The sequence below is a fragment of the Tachysurus vachellii genome, chromosome 20 (genome assembly GCF_030014155.1).
Source record: "Tachysurus vachellii isolate PV-2020 chromosome 20, HZAU_Pvac_v1, whole genome shotgun sequence".
Lineage (NCBI taxonomy): Eukaryota > Metazoa > Chordata > Actinopteri > Siluriformes > Bagridae > Tachysurus > Tachysurus vachellii.
In genome coordinates, this window is record NC_083479.1 from 12,573,466 (window position 1) to 12,595,977 (window position 22,512).

The 22,512-nt window shown below is 36.5% G+C and overlaps 1 protein-coding gene across 3 annotated transcripts; it reads left to right on the plus strand.

Annotated features, from left to right (window-relative positions):
- Positions 1-561: 561 nt before the first annotated feature.
- Positions 562-15,583, plus strand: slc7a1a (solute carrier family 7 member 1a). Of its 3 annotated transcripts, XM_060895594.1 has the most exons (13): positions 627-688; positions 4,214-4,282; positions 5,489-5,916; positions 6,718-6,876; positions 7,062-7,233; positions 7,779-7,912; positions 9,009-9,231; positions 10,896-11,032; positions 11,859-11,961; positions 12,293-12,498; positions 12,738-12,889; positions 13,632-13,740; positions 13,925-15,583. In XM_060895594.1, exons 3-13 carry the CDS (start codon positions 5,547-5,549, stop codon positions 14,110-14,112), a joined length of 1,953 nt encoding a protein of 650 aa, XP_060751577.1. In that variant the 5' UTR covers positions 627-688; positions 4,214-4,282; positions 5,489-5,546; the 3' UTR covers positions 14,113-15,583. The 3 variants fall into 3 exon arrangements, with proteins under 3 accessions (XP_060751576.1, XP_060751577.1, XP_060751578.1); XM_060895593.1 differs by lacking the exon at positions 4,214-4,282 and having other exon boundaries at positions 562-688; XM_060895595.1 differs by lacking the exon at positions 627-688 and having other exon boundaries at positions 4,219-4,286.
- The last annotated feature ends 6,929 nt before the right edge of the window (positions 15,584-22,512 follow it).

The window sequence follows — 22,512 nt, forward strand, 5'->3', positions numbered from 1 at the left end:
CTTGGTAAGTATTGGAACACTTACACTGAATAAAATGTAAATTACATTGACAAATTATTCACTGTCACATTCTTGCAATAAACCATCTAAAAGAATTAAAGGCTTGCATTTGACTCATCTGCCTAAAATGATGTGTTTCCACACATAAAAGTGAAGAAAACTTTTATATACAGTATATAATTGCTATTATGTGTATATCTTTAACTGAGCACTGAGAACATTTAACTGAGGGTTAAGAGCTTTTCTCAGGGCCCAGCTGTGTCAGCTTGGTGGACCTGGGATTCAAACTCATGACCTTCTGAACAGTAGTTCCCTTAACCACTGGGCACCCACATCTCTGTCTTAACACAGATGTTAATATTAAGGAAAAAAATTCAGGACACACTCAGGGTACCGTTGCATTCCTCTACCATGTCCATGTGTAATACCGGACATTATTTTCTTGACATGACAGTCTGACCTATGAGTGAAGATAGATCATGACGCCTGGTGTATGAATGACATCTGAGACTTGTAATGAAGCTGGGAGTAGTTGGTGTGCGCTCCTGTAAAGATGGTGAAAGAGGTGAAAGTCAACGCCTCCTTTTAAATCACCCAGTGAGAGAAAAACTCCACACACACTGATCTTTCCTAAAGAGAGGAGCGGTTTGTACGCGTGTATCACTGGATAGTGGCGCAAATCTTCCAGGTAAGACTATGGAAAAATAACCTATATCTATAACCATGGCTTGTGCTGCATTATGTAACTTAAAGCACGCAGTGTTTCGGCCTTTTGTTCCACATGTAGGCGTTATAACACTGAAATAACGAGAACTAGACGTGGGAACTCGCTTTTAATTCCGCATGCAAAGGGAGAAAATCACTTTAATTCTAACAAGTTTTGTTTTATTGACCTAAAATGTTCATTCCTTTAATTCCATACACAAATGACGTGTCTATGATCAAATGAATCACTCGGTGTTGTTTTTCCAGGTGTATGTACTGTATATGAGCTCACTTAATGTTTACAGTACAAACTGTTACTTGAGAAAATGCAGCTGGTTACTGTGAATTCTGGTCATGTATTTGACAGTGCGCATGCGCACCTGGGGCCTTTGCTCTTTAGCTGTGTTCTGTGTAAACATTATTTTTAAATCGTACGATTCACTGACATTACCACATTTCAAAGTCATGCTTGCTTCCCATTCAGGAACACGAGAATGAACCGCTTATCTTAAAAGATCTGCTTTCCCCATCTCTTATTTGTGTCCACAACAACACAGATTATGTTGTAAATATGCTTTTATGCTTGGAATTGGACTAGTCTGACTCCTGTGGTGTTTATACGACTTTGGCCAACATTGACTATAGCTTGTAGTGTTTTAAGCCTTTGAGAAAACACAAACAATTACGATCTCTTGAGCTCATAGTGTTTAAACAACGCTGGTGAAACTTACCAAACTCTTTCCATTTTAATGCTCATTACATAATGGGCACAATGTTTTTTAAGTAGAAGAAGCATTTGTGATCTTTCCAAACTTCTGATCCTGATACTACTGAAGCAGGAGCATCGTACTTCATAAATGTGTTTTGTATTTATGGCTGCATTTTTTATATATATTTATGTTGCTCTGTTAAGGTCACACTAGTTGAGAAAAGTTGAGATAGTCATTGATTTTATGTTTCTTTGGATGTTTGGCCCTGGCAGAATTCAGAATGCCATCAGTTTTCACAAGAGCCTTAATGCATTGCTGATCTACCAGAATATTTGACACCAGCAGTGTATATCAGGTGGTTTGCCTTGCATGCGGTTCCCTTTAGTCATCAAACAGCTGATGTATGTGTATGACCATGAAGGTTGATTTTGATGTCAGATGTATTGACAAATATTTTGATTTGAGAAACAAATTAAGCATTTGTAGGTAGAATGTTTTTTTTTTGTTTTTTTTAAGGAATACTTTACCATGTTCTTTTATAATTACTGAATTTAAATGAATCTTTGTCGTGTTTATGTTATACAATTATTTTTACTTAATTTTTACTTACTTTTATGAAGGGTAGCAATAATTTTGGTATGATTATAATGTCACTGAAAGTCAGACAGCTAGTTTGTCCTTCTCTGTTGGGAGCATTGTATGAACTTGACCTGAAGCCTAATATGGATGAACCTTCAGGTGATTGGCTGTGATCTCCATGTGAGCTGGAAATTGAGCTTCTGTTCAAATCTCCGTGACCTTCCAAGACATGTAACTGTCCATATCTGTAATTTGACTAAAGCAGTAGAGCATTAAAGACTGCATAAGAGCTTGACTATTCACTATGTATAAATTTTGTGTGATTTATACAATATAATATAGGCTTTGTATTTAATTACATTTGCACATATTTGAGATTTGGTCAGTAAAATATTTGTGATATGTTGGGCAGGTAATAAAGTTGCTCGGTGTGAGTGAATTAGTAGATCAGAAGGTCACTGTCATTGCCACAAATATAATGCTGTTACAATGTGATTCCTTGAGAAAATCAGGCATCACAAAACTGCCATAACCTTGTAATAGTGCCATTCGTGACCACAATGACATAATGCCACAATGACATCTTAGCAATTAGAAAATTTCTTAAATATTGTCAGATTTATTTTGTATTTCCTATTATATTATTACATACAATTAACCAAATTTAAAAATATTAAACCTATTTATAGACATTTTTGCTAATTTTTTGATTTTCTTGTTTTTTGCCAGATTATCTCGCTTGTTTCTATAAATAAATGGCTTAAAAAGCCTGGAATAGAAACCCACAGTTTCAGCCAACATATTCTAATCAAACAGATCATGTCACTGGATCCCCTGGGGCCCCAGCTGGAGCAGTGTCCCCAGTGATCCTCTTCTGATAGCAGGAATAGTCCTGTCTCACACAAATCGTATGATTTGCTTTAGTGAAAAAATAACATCCATGATGCATTTCCAGTGTGTTCTGGTTAGAACTCTCAGTATTTCCAATATGCATTGGCAAGGTGACAGACTGAAAATCAAGAGTTTGGGATTTAGCCCATGAATATATCTTACTATATTACAATACTTATACTTTACTAGTGAAAACACCACAATAAACAGGTGATTCTATATTTTTGTTTAGGATTCTTAAAAGTGACCAAACTAGAACTTAGATATCACATGTTGCATGTTATACACCAAAACAAAGCCTTGCAAAATGATTGGACATTGGCACACCACACCCCTGCTCTTCCCACCTGCTTAATTTATCTTGTGTGTGTGTGTGTATGTGTATGTGGGATTTAGTCTCCTTGTCCAGTAACACAAACAATGTTAGATGTTCAATGCATGTCCTATCAACCTTTAGTTCCAGCTGAAACTGTCTAGAGTGATTTAGAGCCCTCTTTCCATGCTTGCCATAAATGAACACTGCACATAGCCAAATATCCCCTTGCTCAATCGTTCCCTGGAGATCTGGAGTGCGTGAGTATGATCAGGCTGAAAAAGAGGTCATTTGAGTGCAGGTCATTAACCTCAAGTGATACATGGCCCCTGACCATACTCCATCAGAGAACTTGTTAAATACAACTGATAATGAAATTATCTTTAAGGGAGCTTGAGTTGTTTAGTGGAGTGTCTGATACAACTAGTAATAGTGCTTTTATTTTGCACTCATACAATGTTTTATTTTAATTAAAATTATAGTATAATTATAGGCATAACCTGAGTGAAACCTGAGTGAAAAGTAGTATTGAAGAGACAATCCATATTAGATCTATGGCACTGACAATGCATGACACTGTCATCTGGACACATGCTTCACTTGAAAGGATATGAATGTACAAATAATTTAGCATTCAATATCACACATTTGAGTACATTTAAATAGTCAGATAGAAATAGTTCAGAATCCTGAGTAATGAACATTCATTTCTTTTTGTTTATCTCCAGTTTCTTAATGTAGTTTCAGTGTTTTGGACTCCACTGTACAGGGTCACTTCAGTATATAATAATACTCTTTCTATTCTGTTTCTGCAACCAATTAGAATCCAAACAACCATTTTTTTTTTTTTGTTGTTAATTTGTGCTGTCTAGTTGGCCTACATGGCCTCGGTGACTTCTGTGAGTGTGAGTTTCTTAGAATGGTTTTGGACGTTGAAAGCTTGAATGTGCCTCACTGAACACACATACTGACTGGAATAACTTGAACATGTGATGTGCCAATGTGCTATTTCTAGGGGAGCGGAGAGGGAGACTGAGGTCGTCAGTAGACAGGAGTTCATACATAGATCTTGTACTTGCTAACAGTAGGTAAAAGCTCTTCTATTCCTCACTTTGTTGCTGTGGTCTAGAGGTTATGGGGTCTGCTTGGCTTCCCACAAATGTGCAAGAGTCTGATTTGTTTCAGGGATTTTGTCTTCTAACTGTAAAGTTGGCAGCCATTCCTATTTTTTTTAAGGTTGTCCTGAACAGCTGTTCTGTTTCTGCTTCAGGATCGCATTTTGCTGCAGGCATGGCTTATTGAAACAGAGGAGAATCTTTCTGTTTCTTTAATCAATATAAGAAAACTGTGTATCTGTATAACCCTTTTTCATTGTGAGAATTTCTTATAGCTCTATAATTACTAATAAATCTAATCATATTTTAATTAAGAAAGTTTTGTTTAATCTTTTAAATGTACAAAAAAGTGACTGAGAAAGATCTTAAAGGGCAGGAGAGCTTTAACATGGCTTTCAGTAATGCTCTTATAAAATAAAACCAATGAACGAATGCTTTATGTTTTAAGGCATCGCGTTATCCTTTTACATCTTTATCTTGTATTCATAAAAGTTAAGGGGAGAATAATCAGTAGATTATTTTACTTAGCTGCATTGTTATATCTTATTTAATTAATTTAAAAAGTGAGTAAAAAGAGTAAAATAGTTTAGCCTCTGTAGTAATTTAGCTAATCTACTCTACCTAATGCTTATGGCTATGAGCATACATATTCTGATTCTCTATCTCTTTTACATAGCATGTTACATAGTCAGATCTTTGTCTTTACTAGATGGACTCGTTGCTGTTCTAGAATTTCTCTAAAGGAGAACTGTATTTGCTTATTTTGGGTTGAGTTCAATCATCTGCCTTCTCATATGTGAGGATAAATTATGTCCTTTAATCTATAAATCATTGCACAACTGCTTCTTGCTGCCAGTTCATACGCTAGAGCTGGACAAACAAAATGTTCTCTTTGTTAATGCAGATCTGGAGTAAAGGATAAACGACGCTTTAACATCTGCCAAAGATCTAAACCAAACAAATCACCTTAACTCAAATAACTATGAAATGGACAGAGTAGCCCAATTGCCCAGTTGTTTAACTCTGAAATACATTAACAGTTCCAGCATTTGGCAATTGATTAAACTAACACTGTTAATCTAACACTGTTAACACTTCAATTATTCATTTGGTAACCAGTTTATTAAAAGGAACACCAGCTCCCTTCCATTACTTATTTCCTGTCATTCCTGTAGGTAGGCTGTGTGTGGAAACAGATCGGATCAGGCCAAATCAAACTGGATCAGACAAGCCATGGTTTTGCAGAAGCTTCTGAGTTTTGGCAAGCAGCTGCTGCGTGTGAAAGTGGTGGACTGCAGCTTGGAAGACTCTCGTCTCTCACGATGCCTTAACACATTTGACCTAGTGGCTCTCGGAGTGGGCAGCACTCTGGGCGCTGGGGTTTACGTCCTTGCCGGAACAGTGGCACGGGAGAACTCGGGACCTGCCATAGTGCTGTCTTTCCTCATTGCTGCCATGGCATCAGTTCTGGCTGGCCTGTGCTACGCTGAGTTTGGGGCACGAGTACCCAAGACAGGTTCAGCATATCTGTACAGCTATGTGACAGTTGGGGAGCTCTGGGCCTTCATCACTGGCTGGAATCTCATCCTCTCTTATATCATAGGTAGGCTCTTGCATACAGATTTTTCTACATATTTACTTGCAAAAGTGCATTTTATAGAGTGGATATTATACATATAAATGACAATTTAATGTACATTTTATGTGCATATACACTCACTGGTTAATTGTAACAGTAATGCCTGGACATTTGCCATGGTTGTTGGTGCCAGACTGGGTGGTTTGAGTATTTCAGAGGTTTCTGATCACCTGGCATATTTACATGCAGCCGAATCTAGAGCTTACACAAAAAAAAAACCCCTAAAAATTCTTTGTAAAATACCTTGCAAAGGTAGAGGTCAGAAAAGATGGGCCACAATAGTTTTTACTGACAGGAAGCTACAGTAACTCAAATAACCATTCTTTACAACTGCAGTGAGCAGAAAAGTATATCAATACATAAAACACATCAAAGATTTAAGTCATATGGGATTCCCATAAGGAAGTACACATGGGAGTCCTCTCCTGTCAGCAAAGAAATGAAATCATAGACTATACTGGACAAAGACCTTCCCAAACTTGACAGTTAAGAACTGGCAGAAAACCAGGTACTGTTTTTCCAAACTGTCCAGTTTAGGTGAACAATATTTGAAGCTCTTGACCAGTATCTGCATTATTTTGTGCTTTGCAGTGCAACATGACTGAGTTGAATTTAGCGTAAAGCTTTAATTACATTCTGTTTTCCTGGACATAGAGTCTCTTTCTTGAGTTGCTTTCTTGTAAAATTAGCCTCATAAAATGCTCTTCATTTAATTTAACCAGTTTCCATAAATAATTTTTATAACCTTTTTTTTGCTAATTAAAGGCACATCTAGTGTAGCTCGTGCATGGAGTGCCACGTTTGATGAGCTGATCGGCAAACAAATTGAGATGTTCTGTCGTCAGTACATGAGCATGAAGGTCCCAGGTGTGTTGGCTGAATACCCGGATATGTTTGCAGTGGCCATCATTCTGAGTCTCTCAGGTATTTAATTGGCTAATCAGCTTTAATAGGACATGTAATACAGATAAAATGTATACAAACATATTATGTAAGTTTATTTCAAAATTAATGTATCGAATTCCTGCAGTTTTTATTATTTGGGTAATTTCTGTGGATGTGATAAGATTATTACAATTTGAATATCTGAATACTACTTTTTTTCACAGGCTTGCTGGCTTTTGGAGTGAAGGAGTCAGCCATGGTCAATAAGGTTTTCACCTGCATCAATGTCCTGGTGCTGCTGTTCATGGTGGTATCAGGCCTGGTCAAAGGCACCCTCAAAAACTGGCAACTGGATCCTTATGAGATTCTCAATGCCACCAACTCTTCAGGTTTCAAGTGAGCAGCATGCAGAGGCTGATCTCCTTTATGTTGTGCTTCCCAGTACAACAGGTTCATCATCAACTCTAAAGCTATTTCCATGCTGATAGTAGAGATTTTCTGCTGGGTTTATGGGACACTGCCTTTTTTAGAGGCTTTTTTTTGTCTCATATTGACAGTCGATGCTTATAATTATTTATTTATTAAAGAATGACGCTTCATATGTTATACATCATCAGTTATGTTATTGCAGGTATAAGCAATTCTGCCCCAATCAATTTAGATAGGAAACCAAAACAAAATAGATTAAAATACAGCTTGTCCTGAAACGATAACATATTTGAACAAGCACATTAATTAAAGAAAATCCTTGATGTGTCATGTACTGGCACTACTAACAGAGCTGCTGTTAATTAGTCAAACTTATGACCAAATAGAATCAAGACTTTAACAGCACTGTGGTATAAATAAATAAAAATGAATGGGTCACATATTTAAGGCAAAACTACACCGAACATATGTGAAATAATGTCCTCTTTTTTCTCACTTCCCTCCCTGAAAAGTAAAACAGAAGCCAATGAATTAGCTGAAAGCTTGGGAATGGGTGGATTTATGCCATTTGGCTTCAGTGGAGTCCTCTCTGGAGCCGCAACATGCTTCTATGCCTTTGTCGGGTTTGACTGCATCGCCACAACAGGTGAGAAAGTGTTTAAGAGGCAGTGGATGGGATGTGGAAACTGCTAATCAGATAATATTTTTCCAAAGACAAGCTCAGTAGCATTTACCTAAGATCAAATGTGTGACATAGCAGCATGTTGTTCAGTTGCTTTTGAATTATATCTGGTTCTCCTCGTAGTGAATGTTTAAATTGTTGTGCAACAGTTCCCTTTCTCTTCACACCTATTCAAACTTTTTTGCTATCATCATGTTCTCCAATGCTTACTGCCCCCTGGCCCCATATTTTACATTCAGTTATGTTCACGCCCCTGTGGTTTCAGCTCTGATTGGAGGATTTGGATTCACGTTTGACTGGGCATGTCTTTCTCCCTCAGTGTGGGTCTGCTTCATATCCACGTCCCCCCAGCCCCCCTGTCATAAAAGCATTTGGCCTTTCCTATGTTATTTTCCTTTTGGCACCAACACAGTTCTCCCATAACGTTCTAAATAGAGTGAGTGTAGTCCAGCTGCAAACCAATTCCAGAAAATATACAAATTGTTGTAAAAAAAAATTATAAATGAATAAACTGAAATGGCAAGAAAATGAGCAGTAATATGAGATAATATGATCTGTCCAGGGGGAATAATTGGGATCCAAGTTTACATTAACATTCTCATGAAGGTGAATCCACAGACCAGTTATTATGTAAAGCCCAAAGCATGTACTATAGGTTATAAATTTTTAGATAAATGAAGCATAATGTTTTGATTTGATGAATATTTATTTGTCTACCTTCTAAGAATAGGCTGTCAGGATAAATATTTCCCTAAGACCTTTCACAAGGATTTGATTCGGATGTTTCGAGTTCACTTGCTTTGGAAAAACAAAATGATATTTCAGGCCAGAAGTGTGTGTACCAGTTTTTCTAGCAAGTAGAACTCAGAACATTGATCTTAATTTGCAATGTGTACATTCTGTGCCATTGAAACCATTTGCATTACAGCTTACCAGACCTGCATTTTGTCAGTGAGTCATTCGTTATAAATTATTCTGAATTCATTGTACTGTTCCATGCCGTATGACGCCAGTGAGGACATTGCAGTTTTTGCACATAGGTCACTTAAATATCTCCTAGGTGAGGAGGTGAAGAATCCTCAGAGGGCCATCCCTATCGGCATCGTCTCCTCTCTCCTCATCTGTTTTGTCGCCTACTTTGGTGTGTCGGCTGCTCTCACTATGATGATGCCGTACTACCTGCTGGACACGAAAAGCCCAATTCCTGTGGCCTTTAAATATGTAGGCTGGGAGGGAGCCGTCTACGCAGTGGCTGTAGGCTCTCTGTGTGCCCTGTCCACCAGGTAAGCATAAAGCTAAGCTTATACACATGGGAACAGATGGTGTATGAACATCAGAGTTCAATTCATCACCACTTCCCTGTACCTTTGTGTTTTAGAAATAGCAACTTATACATAATATTAAATCTTGCAACAAAACAAACCTTTAATTTTAATTAGTTATTGATTTGAACTAAAATTACACATAGTGTTCTAAAATCTTACACATAAAGGTACTTGTAACAGGAAGTGGAAGGAGGTGATAAGGCACTATGCCCTGTGCATGCATGCATGGCATTGCATGTGTATATTTGTGTGAAGTTGTATAAAATCAGATTAAAATCAGCAAAACTCCCATGATAAAAATATGCATCATAGTGCTTGTTCTTTATTTAAGCTAAGCTGATTTCTCTATTTATATTTTACTTCTTAAATAAAATGATTCAAGTACTAATTTTAGAAACAGATTTTAGTACAAATTTTAAAAACATCTGTTCATGCATTCAAAACCATTACAATGCATTCATTTACATTTATATATACATTTTCATTTCTGTGAAAGAACTATTCAGAAATTTAATGTATGCTTTATGCTACATGTTTATATGCTAAATGGGTTACTTATAAAAATGAATAAAAAATAACAAATCATATGTCTTGAATGTAGGGGCACGGTGGCTTAGTGGTTAGCGCGTTCGCCTCACACCTCCAGGGTCAGGGTTCGATTCCCGATTCCACCTAGTGTGTGTGGAGTTTGCATGTTCTCCCCGTGCCTCAGGGGTTTCCTCCGAGTACTCTGGTTTCCTCCCCCGGTCCAAAGACATACATGGTACAGTAGGTTGATTGGCATCTCTGGAAAATTGTCCCTAGTGTGTGATTGCGTGAGTGAATGTGTGTTTGTGCCCTGCGATGGGTTGGCACTCCGTCCAGGATGTATCCTGCCTTGATGCCCAATGACGCCTGAGATAGACACAGGCTCCCCGTGTCTTGAATGTTTTGCTTTGTCTTTTTTGTAATCAAATCATAGCTTTATTTTGTATGAAAAGTATTATTAAGTATTCTTAATACTTTCTTTTTTATTATTAAGTATTATTTTTAAGTTCACTGAACCGTATGTGTCTGCTTATTCTGATGAAACCACAGTGACCTTGTCTGCTGTTTGGGTTTCATCAGTGACTGTGAATGCACTTTGCCATAGGACAGCTAATGCTATTTGTCACTCTTACACATGCATGGCATGGCTGCTTTTCTTCCCCAATCTCATGTGCTAGCCTGATTGGCACCATGTTCCCAATGCCTCGTGTCTTGTGGGCAATGGCAGATGACGGGCTGATCTTCAAATACATGGCTGAAATCAACTCAAAAACAAAAACCCCCTTATCCGCTTCTCTAACATCTGGCTTTTTAGCAGGTGAGAAAGGCTCATAACACTACTAACTTTGCATCTGCTCTGGGTTTGAGACTCAATTCAGCTTCATTTCGAGCTCCAACTGTGCAAAAGTGCATGCAGTATTTTGTCATGGTGTTTGGGTTTTGTCTTCTGAAGTTAGAAACCTTGTTAAAACCATATTTTAATAGACTCCATGTCTCCCACATCTACCACAAAGGCTTATTTTTTCCTTTTCTGTTTTTGTCTGTTCTAATGTCCACCTCCCATCATCCACCCTCACCCATTTTCCCATGCCCAGTCTACTGGGTTCCATGTTTCCTCTTCCTCGTATTATCTATGCCATGTCCCGAGATGGTCTCCTCTTCTCTTTTCTGGCACATGTGAGCAAGAGGAAGACGCCCATCATTGCCACGTTGGCTGCAGGGGTATTGTCTGGTAAGAGCGGAGCCCGACAGAAGAAGAGTGGAAAACTTCCTCTTATGTAGTCATAATTACTGTGTTATTGTTTACACCTCAAACATAGAGTACAGACTTTTCTAGAACATGAGCGGTTTCCTTTTAGTTGTAAATATTTAAATTGTAAATGTTTGTAGTGGTTTAGTCTCCATGGTAGTCTTGATAAATCACAATCAACCAGCTTGCATTACAAATAATAATCTTGGTAGCAATTTTCCTACTTTTTCATTTTCAGCCTTTTTTCAGAAAATTACCCATATATGGATGGTGTTTAAATCTCCAATGAGGGTCAAAATAATTTTTTTCCCTGCAAAAAATGATAACAGCATGTGGTTCTGTGAAAACTATGTGACATGGAAAGTTGTCCCATGACAACAGCAGCAGGGTCAATTATTCATTTACTCTATGTCCTTTCCTGTGATTCGTAGTGTTTAATGGACTGTCCTTGCATTTTTAACCCTTGAAACTTTACAAGGACAACTGATATGATTAATGTTTTTGGTAACACTGACAATTTTACAAATAGTTAAGTTTAATCAGAAATACTGTGATACTTGGCTGTTTGAAAGATTGTTGTAAAACAATCGTTCCTGATATTTTGTTATATTTGTTTTTGTTTTGTTATATTTTTTACTTTTTAAATAACTGGAATTATTAAGATAAAGCAAAAGTTTCTTTCCTTCTTTTTTTTAAACATTGTATAAAAAGATATCCATCTATAGAGGATATACTTTTTGACTTTTTGGTCACATTACTCCTGAATAATGTGCATGCTTGTGGCTGTGTGCTTTCTGCTCCTGTACAGCTATCATGGCATTTCTGTTTGACCTAAAGGATCTGGTTGATCTGATGTCTATTGGCACGCTTCTAGCTTACACTTTGGTTGCTGCATGTGTGCTGGTGCTCAGGTGAGTCACTCCACACGTTTTTTTTGTGTCCAGTCACATTGCTGTGAGATATCAGTAGATACTACTCTGAATTATACTATAAATTTTACACAAAATTCTTCTATTTATTACTACTAAGTAATAGTGGTAGGTCAACATTTCATGTCTAATATCAGTAATATTCACTAATTCCCTCTTACAAAGTGTAGTTTAAGGTAGATTTGTAGCATAACGACTTTATTTATCTCCAGATAATAAACCCCCGGTATGTTGAGAGCATACTGAGAAATTGCTTAGCAGAAATGTGATTACTGTGGAAAAAACCTTAAGGGTGAAAGACTTTGTGTTTCAGGTATCAACCGGATCATCCCACTCAGGGATACCAGATGGCAAGCACAAACGAGGAGCTAGAGATGAGAGAATCCTTTAGTACTACGAGTATGGGCATTCTGCCTGGCATGGAGGAGCGCTTCAGTTTCAAAAAGCTGCTTTTTCCTGACAACACTGAGCCGTCTGGACTTTCTGGCTCTGCTGTCAATGTCTGTGCAAGCCTGCTTGGTAGGAATTTAATGATGTACAAAATAATTACTTTTAACATCTTTAGTTTGTTTTTTCCTCAGTGGCACTGATCATACAGACCTTTAGTTTATTTACAGAATGTTAGCTTTTGTTCCAGCTAATGATGATCTGCTTGTAGCCACACAGTAAACTGCATGTTGAGGTGTACACACAAATGTACACAATACACTGAAGTTCCTCAGGACATTTTTTCAGTGTTTTATGTATGTGGGTTGCAGGTTTCCTGATCCTGTTTTTTTGCATCATGGCCGTTCATGGTGGTATTGCCAGCTGGAGCATAGCAACCCTCAGTGTGATTGCCATGGTGTGTCTCCTTCTCACTTTCATCATCTGGAGGCAGCCGGAGAGTAAATGCAAGCTCTCATTTAAGGTGAGTGAACGTTAGGCTGTATACACTGTTCTATTTTACCTTCAAAGAGGAATTGTGCGGTCAAGAGAAATATGAACCATCCAAGAATAAATATACAATCTCCTCCTAATATTTTCTTGGATATACATATACAATCTTCTCCTAATATTTTCTTGGATATACATATGCAATCTCCTCCTAATATATATTAGCCTTAAGTGTCATGTCATAAGTATGAATCACACAGAAAATGCTGGAAATTTTATACAAATTTAAGGATCAAACAAAGGACATTGGAGCTCAGCTACCCTCTGCACCACCATTCTTTCATTCATCCATTCTTCAGTATCCACTTTATCCTGCTCAGGGTCATAGTGGATCCAAAGCCTATCGTAAAAACTCTGGGTAAGAGATGAGAATGCACCCCACATGAGACTCCAATGCATTGCAGGGCAATGTTAACACACACATTGCCACCTAGGGTCAATCTCACATAGCCAGTCAATATACCAGCATGGATTTGGGAGATGGCAGAAGCCAAAGAACCCTGAGAGGAACAACATGGACACAGGGAACTCTTGGAAATAAATTAACCTTGGACCCTTGAGGTGTGAAGCGGCAATGCTGCCCACTGCATCACTGTGTATTATTTAGTATGAATTTTGTGTTGTTCTTTCAGGTTTTTTTTAATCAAGTAATAGTGATACTATTAAATGTCACTTTTGCATGCATCGATTTAATGATTTGACATTTTGGCTTGCAGGTACCTCTGTTACCCTTCCTCCCTGTGGTTAGCATGTTTGTGAACGTCTATCTGATGATGCAGCTGGACAGGGGGACCTGGATACGCTTTGCTATATGGATGTTTATTGGTATCAAGAAACTTATCAAATTACATTCTTGTTCATTGTAATTTTTTTGGATGAGAATTGCATTGTGTTTTAATTAATTGTATACACTTTGCATAATGTAATTATAATAAGCTTAATATGTTCACTAACGTTGAACAGTATGTACAGTAACCTTTTATTTTCTTTTTCATTCATTACTTCCCAGGTTTTATTATTTACTTTAGCTATGGAATATGGCACAGCTCAGAAGGTGCTTTGACTCATTCCATTCCAGACGAAGGTCCTGATGTGTGTAAATCCACCAATACTCCCCGGAACTCCATGTCCCCTGAAAAAGAGGCCTTCCTCTACACCAGACAGGAGTATGGGGATGATGAAGATGGTGAGCTCTGATACTGATGATCAGATGAGCTTCAGTACTGCCTGCTTGACCTTCTCTCTGAATCGCAACACTCAGGGTCGCTGAAGAGCACAAACTATTATCAGACTGAGCAGGAGGAGATGCAGCATTGTGATTAATAAGATAACTCACTTCCTCATGAGAGATCGAGCGCCTTTTTGTTGGATAGTGATTTTTGGGATTCTAATTTGCAACCAAAAAGAAACAACAATAGTTAAAGGGCAGTTAAAGTTGTCTGATGGCTGCCATCATCATCTGATTGCACTTTTATAATGTTACAAACAAGTTACATCTGAATTAGAATGCTGCATGCACACAAGTGTTGCAACAATATCAGGGACACTTTGGCTTTCTTGGACTACTTAACAGATAAGTTTGTTAAATAATGAAATCTGCTACACACGTGGTGTAGTGTTTCTTATTTTAATATTCTGTTTCAGCCAACACTCAGTTTAAAAAATGTTACCTACTAGTCTGAGCTGCTCTGATCCAGATTTAGTACACCTAGTATTTATAGAAATCCCTGCCTGCCTCTCACTGCTACTGCCACCTGGTGGAGTGGTAGGGAAACACAAATGTAAAATTGAAGCTCTTGTCTGTATACTGAGAGGGTTATATTTCCAGTACTGGGTAATTGTTTTCTTTTTGCAGACTTCTTTGTCTCATATAGCATTTTGAAGCTGCTAACTGAAATAGTCATCTCAAGAATATTTGAAAAGAGTTTGTAGGACTAAAACTTAAACTAAACTTTTAGTGCAGGTTTGAAATATAAACTTTGTAATAGAAACTTTTCCATAAGTGGTTGCTTATCGTTGACGATATTACCAATATTAATCATGATAATTAAGGATATAGCAGACATTGGCACATTTTTCCCACTCTGGCTTCCAGACACAGATTGCTTAAGTACTTTATACAGATTCCATTGATTAAACAATTAAATAAAGTTCATTAATTAAGCTGATCTACAATTACAAATGACTAAAAAATGAGTCCCGTAATGAGCACATCATCTGTAATAATATAACTACATTCACCTGTCATTAGAGGTGACACTAGATGCAATCTACCACCAACTGAGCTGTGAGTGGAATTCAGGTATAGTGACCAGATTTGTGGAATTATTTTTTCCATGTAGATAACAACATTTTAGATATTACAGCCCATTGAATGTGTATGTGTTTATGGTTTAGATTATGTAATTCTGTTTACACCTTACTGTTTTGTCATTTTGGGACAGTACCTTTTTTTTTTTTTTTTTTTTTTTGGAACATTTACGATGTTTTGTTTGTGAACTGTAAAATCCTGGAATAGTTGAGATGTGCTGTAGCTCAAAACACTGTGCCTTGTATTTGGTAAATAAAATTGTTAGCCATATTTTTTATAGTTTATATCTTGCATCACACAAATATCCAAACTACATGTTCAAGGTCATAGCAAGTAATGCTATGTAATGCAAATAATGGAGAGATTATTGTAATTAAATTCAACTGTACTACAAATTATACACAAAAGATTTTATACAGAACATATTTCTTTAAATTGTTAACATCTTTATTTTGGACTGTTCACCTGTTAACTGCTACAAGCTGTTTTCATATCCACACCTGATGAATCACTTTATACACATTTTTATACAAGATTATACTAATATTACCAAACATGTATGAAAATGGTAAAAGACATTTTGAAACTATTCAGTGTAAAAAATCTATTTACACATTATACAAGAAAATTTCTCATACACTTTCTTGATCTTTAGTCCTTCTACTCCTATTTAATGATTGACCTGCATCTACTGTACGTACACAAATTAAAAGTAACTTAATCTGCATATGAAAAAAAATGTTTGTAATAAGATACTAAAGTTTCAGTAATTGTGTATCTTACCACATAAACACATCAGACCAAGCATTTTACATCATACACAATAAGGTCAACAGTCTGTGGACACTTATACTGAGCATTACACCCACATGGGTTGTATGAGCATCCCATTCTAGATTTACCAGTTTCTCTGAACCAACTTTGGCAAACCATGTGTTTCTGGACCTCTTAGCTTCAGTGAAAGGAAATGGTCATTCTATTCAACACATAAACATCATATATAACTGTGTGATTCCCACTTGTAGCAACAATTTGGGTAGGACCCACATATGGGTGTCACTTTTCTCTTGAGCTGCCAACAATACATTTTATATTATACCATTCAATTTTAACAATCACAGTTTTGCCAATAAACATATTTCTGTCAGTTTTGCCAATAAACATATTTCTGTCAGGTTTATTTTGCATTGCATGAGTGGAATACGAAATCTTCCTGATGTGGCATGGACATGAAAGAGACAATATGACTTATAACTACATATAGCAGTATACGATATTTGTGCAGTTTAAGTCTTTCACCGCTAGAGGTCGCGGCTTTAACACGGAACAGCGAAGAGGACTCTGAGACAGCATCAGGGAGGAGAGAAAGGTGGGCAGGAGGAGGAAAGGATGCTCAGTTTGGAGCATCACATCGCGGCATTTTACCCAGCTCACACCTCGTCTAGCCAAATGGGATTTTGCAGTTTTAAGGTAAGTGTTATATTGCTGAAGAATACAGCTAGATATAGTATAAACTCTCATTCAACACCGTTGTGATAAATATATATTGGTTAGTTATAGGGTTAAATCCTCCAGTGCAACGTGTGCACATGCTCCTTGAATGTTGCTCATGAATGTGTTGTGTTCAGCAGTGTGTGTACATGTGTGCTGCAATTCTTTGTTTCACCAAAGACACCTCGTTAGACTGGTGGGCGGTAAAAGGGGCGTCCAGACTGGCTGAGGAAACAAAGAGAGCTTATTACTCAGTTTTTCATTATAAATAAGAATAGGCTCAAACACAATAATTTGTAAAAACAACAACAACAACAAAAAAAAATACAAAAATGTCTGCCGTCTGATGCTTATGTATTCTGTAAAAGTTCCTAGCAGCATATAAACAGAATGAAATTGTCAAACCACTCACAAGAAGGATTAAGAAAGGTGTCATCTGTTCATATTGTGTGTGATCTAATGTCTTTTTTTTTTTTTTTTACAATATAACATATACATTAGTGTCATATGTATAGAGTCTGAGTCTACTACCAAAAAGGTGATTTTATTGTAATTTCTCAACTTTTATTCATGAGAATCATATTATTTGATATTAATTTATAATATTTAAAGCTATATATGTATATGTATATATATATATATATATATATATATATATATATATATATATATATATATATATATATATATATATATATATATGTATATATATACATATATACATATATATATATATATATATATATATATACATACATATATACATATATATATATATATATATATATACATATATATATACATATATATATATATATATATATATATATATATATATATATATATATATATACATATATATATATATATATATATATATATAATATCATGTTTGCGTTCAGTTTACTTCATTTGTGAGATGGTGATGTCATCAGATGTCATATCTGACTATGCAGATCCATGCACACTCTGAAATCTCTGAAAGGTGCCAAATTACTTTTCATTGTAGTTTCGGTGATGCATCAGTGAGGGAAGGTGCATGTGATCAGGGGTCAATAAATGTAAATTATTTTTCAAGTTATATCGTATTCTTGTTTCCAGGTGAAGCAAACAAACTAAAGGTACAAAAGATGTTCCCTTGACTCCAGTGACAAAGAAAGGTACAGTTTGGTGTCTCTGTTTCTGAGAGTTTACTGTTCTTTATCAGAAAGGGTTGTAAGCCAAACCCAGGTATCCAAAGAACATTTTCTTTTCCTTTTTTTTTTGCCTCAAAGAGTGTTACATAGGTGTGTAATGATACACTCTAGTCATGATTTGTGGCTTGCTGCTGGCAATTTGATTCAATTTGATTCTCAGTATATTTCTATAAAAAAATAACAGAAAAATTATGACTAAACCGTAGTTATTCTGAATTATATACATTGCAAAACAACATGGATTTCTTTCTGTATGAACAAATGAATAATTTGCCATGAGCAGAGGTTTATTATTGTAAAGTAAATGTGCTAAAGGTTCACCATAACTTTATTATAGAAATAAGATTATACATGAACATAACAACAGTTTAATTGAATAAACAAAGCCTCTGACCCAGGGGAAAATGACTAACTGAAGCATAATGAATTCTATTATTAGGGTGCCATTTTAAGTGGAAATAGAACTCCAGAGCTGTCTAAAATGCCTACCATTTTTACTTTAGCCTCTTTCTGGGGTTGTGGCACTTGGCTGGTCTCATTTTAAAGCTACTGCAGAGTTCCTTTTAATGTTTATATGGTTTTCTAATATAATGAATGTCTGCTGTTGTGATCCTGGTGCTACTATTCACTTTGCAGGTGTAGATAATTCCTGGTAATGGCACAGGTTCTCAAGAAAAGTGTATGATCATGTGACCAGTTTGTTTTCTATATTTTAACTCTGATGTTCAAACAGTTTAATTACATTGGATGCATAATGAACAAAATGCTGATTTCTACGATATAAATTGCACATTTACACATGGCACAACATCACAATTTTGTATGCCATAGCAGTATTGACTCTGGCTTATAGAGCTCCTGGCAGTGAACCTGAGGATGTGTGAGCTCAGGTGCATAAAAGGCAAAATCCTTCTTGAGTACTATCTATGTGTGAACAGATGCACTAAAACCCTCTTTACCACTTTTACTTTTCCATTACCTGGATTTTTATTAGTTGCAGTCAGTGCTTGTAGCATGTATGGCCCCTGAGTGTATATTGCAAAAAATTTTATGACTCAGCTTTCACTTTGGACATCCACTCATTGGGGACAGTGCAGAAACACAGAACAGCAAATAAGAGAAGAAAGAAATTAAGCTTTTCATCGGTCACTCTGGAAATATTTCATAGGGTAGCAGTTGATCCCAAGGGTTTGTAACTGACAAGTAAAAGAAACTAAATCACAGGGAAGCCTGAGAGAAAGGAGAGGGGTGAGAAAGACAAAGAGGGCACAGTGACTTATGTTAATGATTACAGGAGATTAAAAGGGCTTTGCCTCCTGTTCACTCTGTGATCCACCTGCCAGTTAAATAGAATCTACTGTATGATGTCTGCATGCCAGACCAGAATGCCAATGTCCTTAATGAAACTCTCAGCATATATTTTACCTAAAATAATTATATCTAACCAAACAAAGATTGGCTTTCTTCAGCATTGTTGAGATGTCCCTTTTTTCTTTGATATGTGTTAATTAAATATTTCTGGTTGGTTGAGTGCCTTTGTGTGTGTGTGTGTGTGTGTGTGTGTGTGTGTGTGTGTGTGTGTGTGTGTGTGTGTGTGTGTGTGTGTGTGTGTGTGTGTGTGTGTGTGTGTGTGCGCGTGTGTTTTGCTCCTATTCTGTGTTGGCTTTTACCCCACTGTATCTTCCTGAACCATCCCCCCAACACATGTCCAACACAGTACAGCACCATGCATCATTGAAATCTTGGGACTCGGGAATGTCAGCTTTAGCACATAAAAAAATGCTAAGCAACATTGCAGTTTTCTATCTCAGCATTTTTCATCAAACTGGTTTGTTCTGGCCACCAAATTAAGAGATGAATGTATTTTCCAATATAATGTTTTAAAAAGTACCACCATTGTTGTAGTGAATTGTTGTAATATATGTTTATGGATTTTTTTATTCAGTAACGCTTATTATGCTGTAGTTTTTCAGCTTTAGTTAATTCCATGCATTGCAAAATACAGGAATCCTTTTTGTTGTTTGTGAGCATCCTTAGTCACTAAGATAAACATTTTGTGTTGTTTTGGTTTGGAAATGAACTAAAGCTCTTAACCTCTATATCATTTCATGCATATGATACAGACATTCCTATTAAAGTGGCAAGTGGGTGCATATACTGACAGCCAACACAGCTGAATATTGAACAACAAGACTCCTTAAGACTAACCTTAACCTCAATCATGATTGGTTCATAAAAAAAAATCTTTTGAAATCTTGACTGCAAAGCATGAAAGTTACACTGTGTTTGAGTTGGTTAACCAGCGTAATTCCACTGAACTGTCATGTAAATAATGACTCTTATGTTTAAATCAATTGTTACTCAACAATTATTCTTCCAATACTGTTCTTGGAGCTGTCAGTGACTCTGATGGCTGTTTTAAGAAAAAATAGATGCTGTTGTAATGTTGTTTTTGAACTGCATTACTGTTTTTTTTCTTGACTCAAGTTTTTTTTGTGCTCATACCCACATGATGAAAGCTTGGTTCTGCAGCATGCAATCCCACACACCAGCCTGGATTCATTTGATATGTGTTAGAAGAGAATATGAAGAGAAAATGATTAAAATTCTCTCTCTCTCTCTCTCTCTCTCTCTCTCTCTCTCTCTCTCTCTCTCTCTCTCTCTCCCCTCTAAGCAAGCATGCTCTGAAATAAGATTAACTCAGTAATCATCCTAGACGTTGAAACAACCGAACTGTATTGTATTATTTTATCAACACTTTTCTGGACACACCTCAGCAGCCAAAACCAATTTCATCTTTGCTTCTCTCATGGGTCAATGTCTAGGTGTAATTTAACATTTCATGGAAGGTAAAAAATATAACATACACAGTTTGATACAGAATTGAATCAGATGCCTTGTTTCATACATTTCATACATTCATTGTTTTGAGACAGAATGCCTTACAGAAATATGTAGCTCAGTATCGCTGTTAAATGCCTTATGTTTTACAGCATGTAGTTCACATTGTTTTGTGCAAAGGGAATAGTACACATTGGTTTAGTGGTTATGTGTGGAGAATAACAAGTTACTCTCTGTTACCTGCAACAGGAACATATTTATTGGGATATATAAGGAACATACAGTAGGATGGGGTATATTAGGCTATATAAGTAATAATTGTACAATTGTATTGTTAAAAGAACCAAAATGCAACTCTGTGATCAGTTTTGCACTGACAGTTAAAGTGAACTGTATCTTAAATAATTCATAGTTCATACTATTGTTATGCTGAACCTCTTGGTAAGTGAACATTTTTGTTTTACAGAGTGAAAATGCCTTTCTATCCTCTGAAGGGCCACACAACAGTATTCTCCTTCACAGCTATTGTCCTCTTCACTTCTCTCCTCTCAGGCAATACATATCCAAACTGAACAAACATTGTGATCATTAGATTGTATTTTATTTGCTTTTTGAGTTGACTAACAGATATTTCATGAACTTCTGACAGATCACTAGTGTAATAGCTAGCTTCTATCCACCCATATAAACTACTGTAGTTTGAAAAGACTGAATCTTTAAATTGATCGGAAAAAAGGAGGATTTAAAAAAGCAGTAAAAGCAAAGGGTGGGCATAATCATTATTACAGTAAACAGTATCTGTTGCATTTATAAAATAAATTAGATTTAAAATATATAAAACATTAAAACTTTTCATCCACTTTGTGTGAAGCATAACAAAATGCCTTTACTTTTCTAAACTGGTCTCCGTTATTTTCTCCTAAAGGCATACAAATATTTGCACTTGGCTGTATATTAAAAAAAGCTTTTATATTATTTAGTAGTCTATATGTAGTAAATCTTCTTCTGCTAAGACAGTAGTGCCTGCTTTTTTGGAAGCTGCGAACTCCCTTTCTATCATTTTGTCCATTACCATCTTTCCCTGACAACCTCTGCATTCCTCCATTTTTGTTCTTTCTTTCTTACTGCTTTCAATTAATCATGCAAATGGTTTTTGTCATGCTTAGTCACGGAGAGAAGTGGCACTTACCAGAAAGAAACTCTAATCAGCTTCACATCTTGCTCTCCTTCTGTACACTGATGTTTTGGCATAGTGTGATAGCAGACATTATGGATTTTGAGGTTGAGGAACAGGATTACCAACTTACAAGTGAGGAACATTGATGAAGGTTTGTATTTCTCATTGAGTGGGTATTTACCAGAAAGGCAGGTTTACTTGACAGCCTATGTCATCAACACAATAACTGAAAACGACAACACATACATTTAAAAGAAATCTATAACAACAATAAAGCTTACAAAAGAGGAAGAGGTCAGCACACTGAACTAACCCACAGTAGGTGTTGATTCATGGCTGTTTTAGACATGACACTGATTCATTGCAGTATTTCTTTATCTCTGACCCTCTTCGTTGCATGCTGCAAAAACCTCTGTGTGCTTAACCATGTTATGTTGTTTATGCACACAAAAACTGAGAGAGAGAGAGAGAGAGAGAGAGGCTTAATAAATTCTGGATGGTTATTAGATCGGTCTTTCCTCCTTTCCTCCTCGTCCAGTCTGCTGAGAGCCAGGTGCTTTCCTCCCGGGAGCTATGTACCT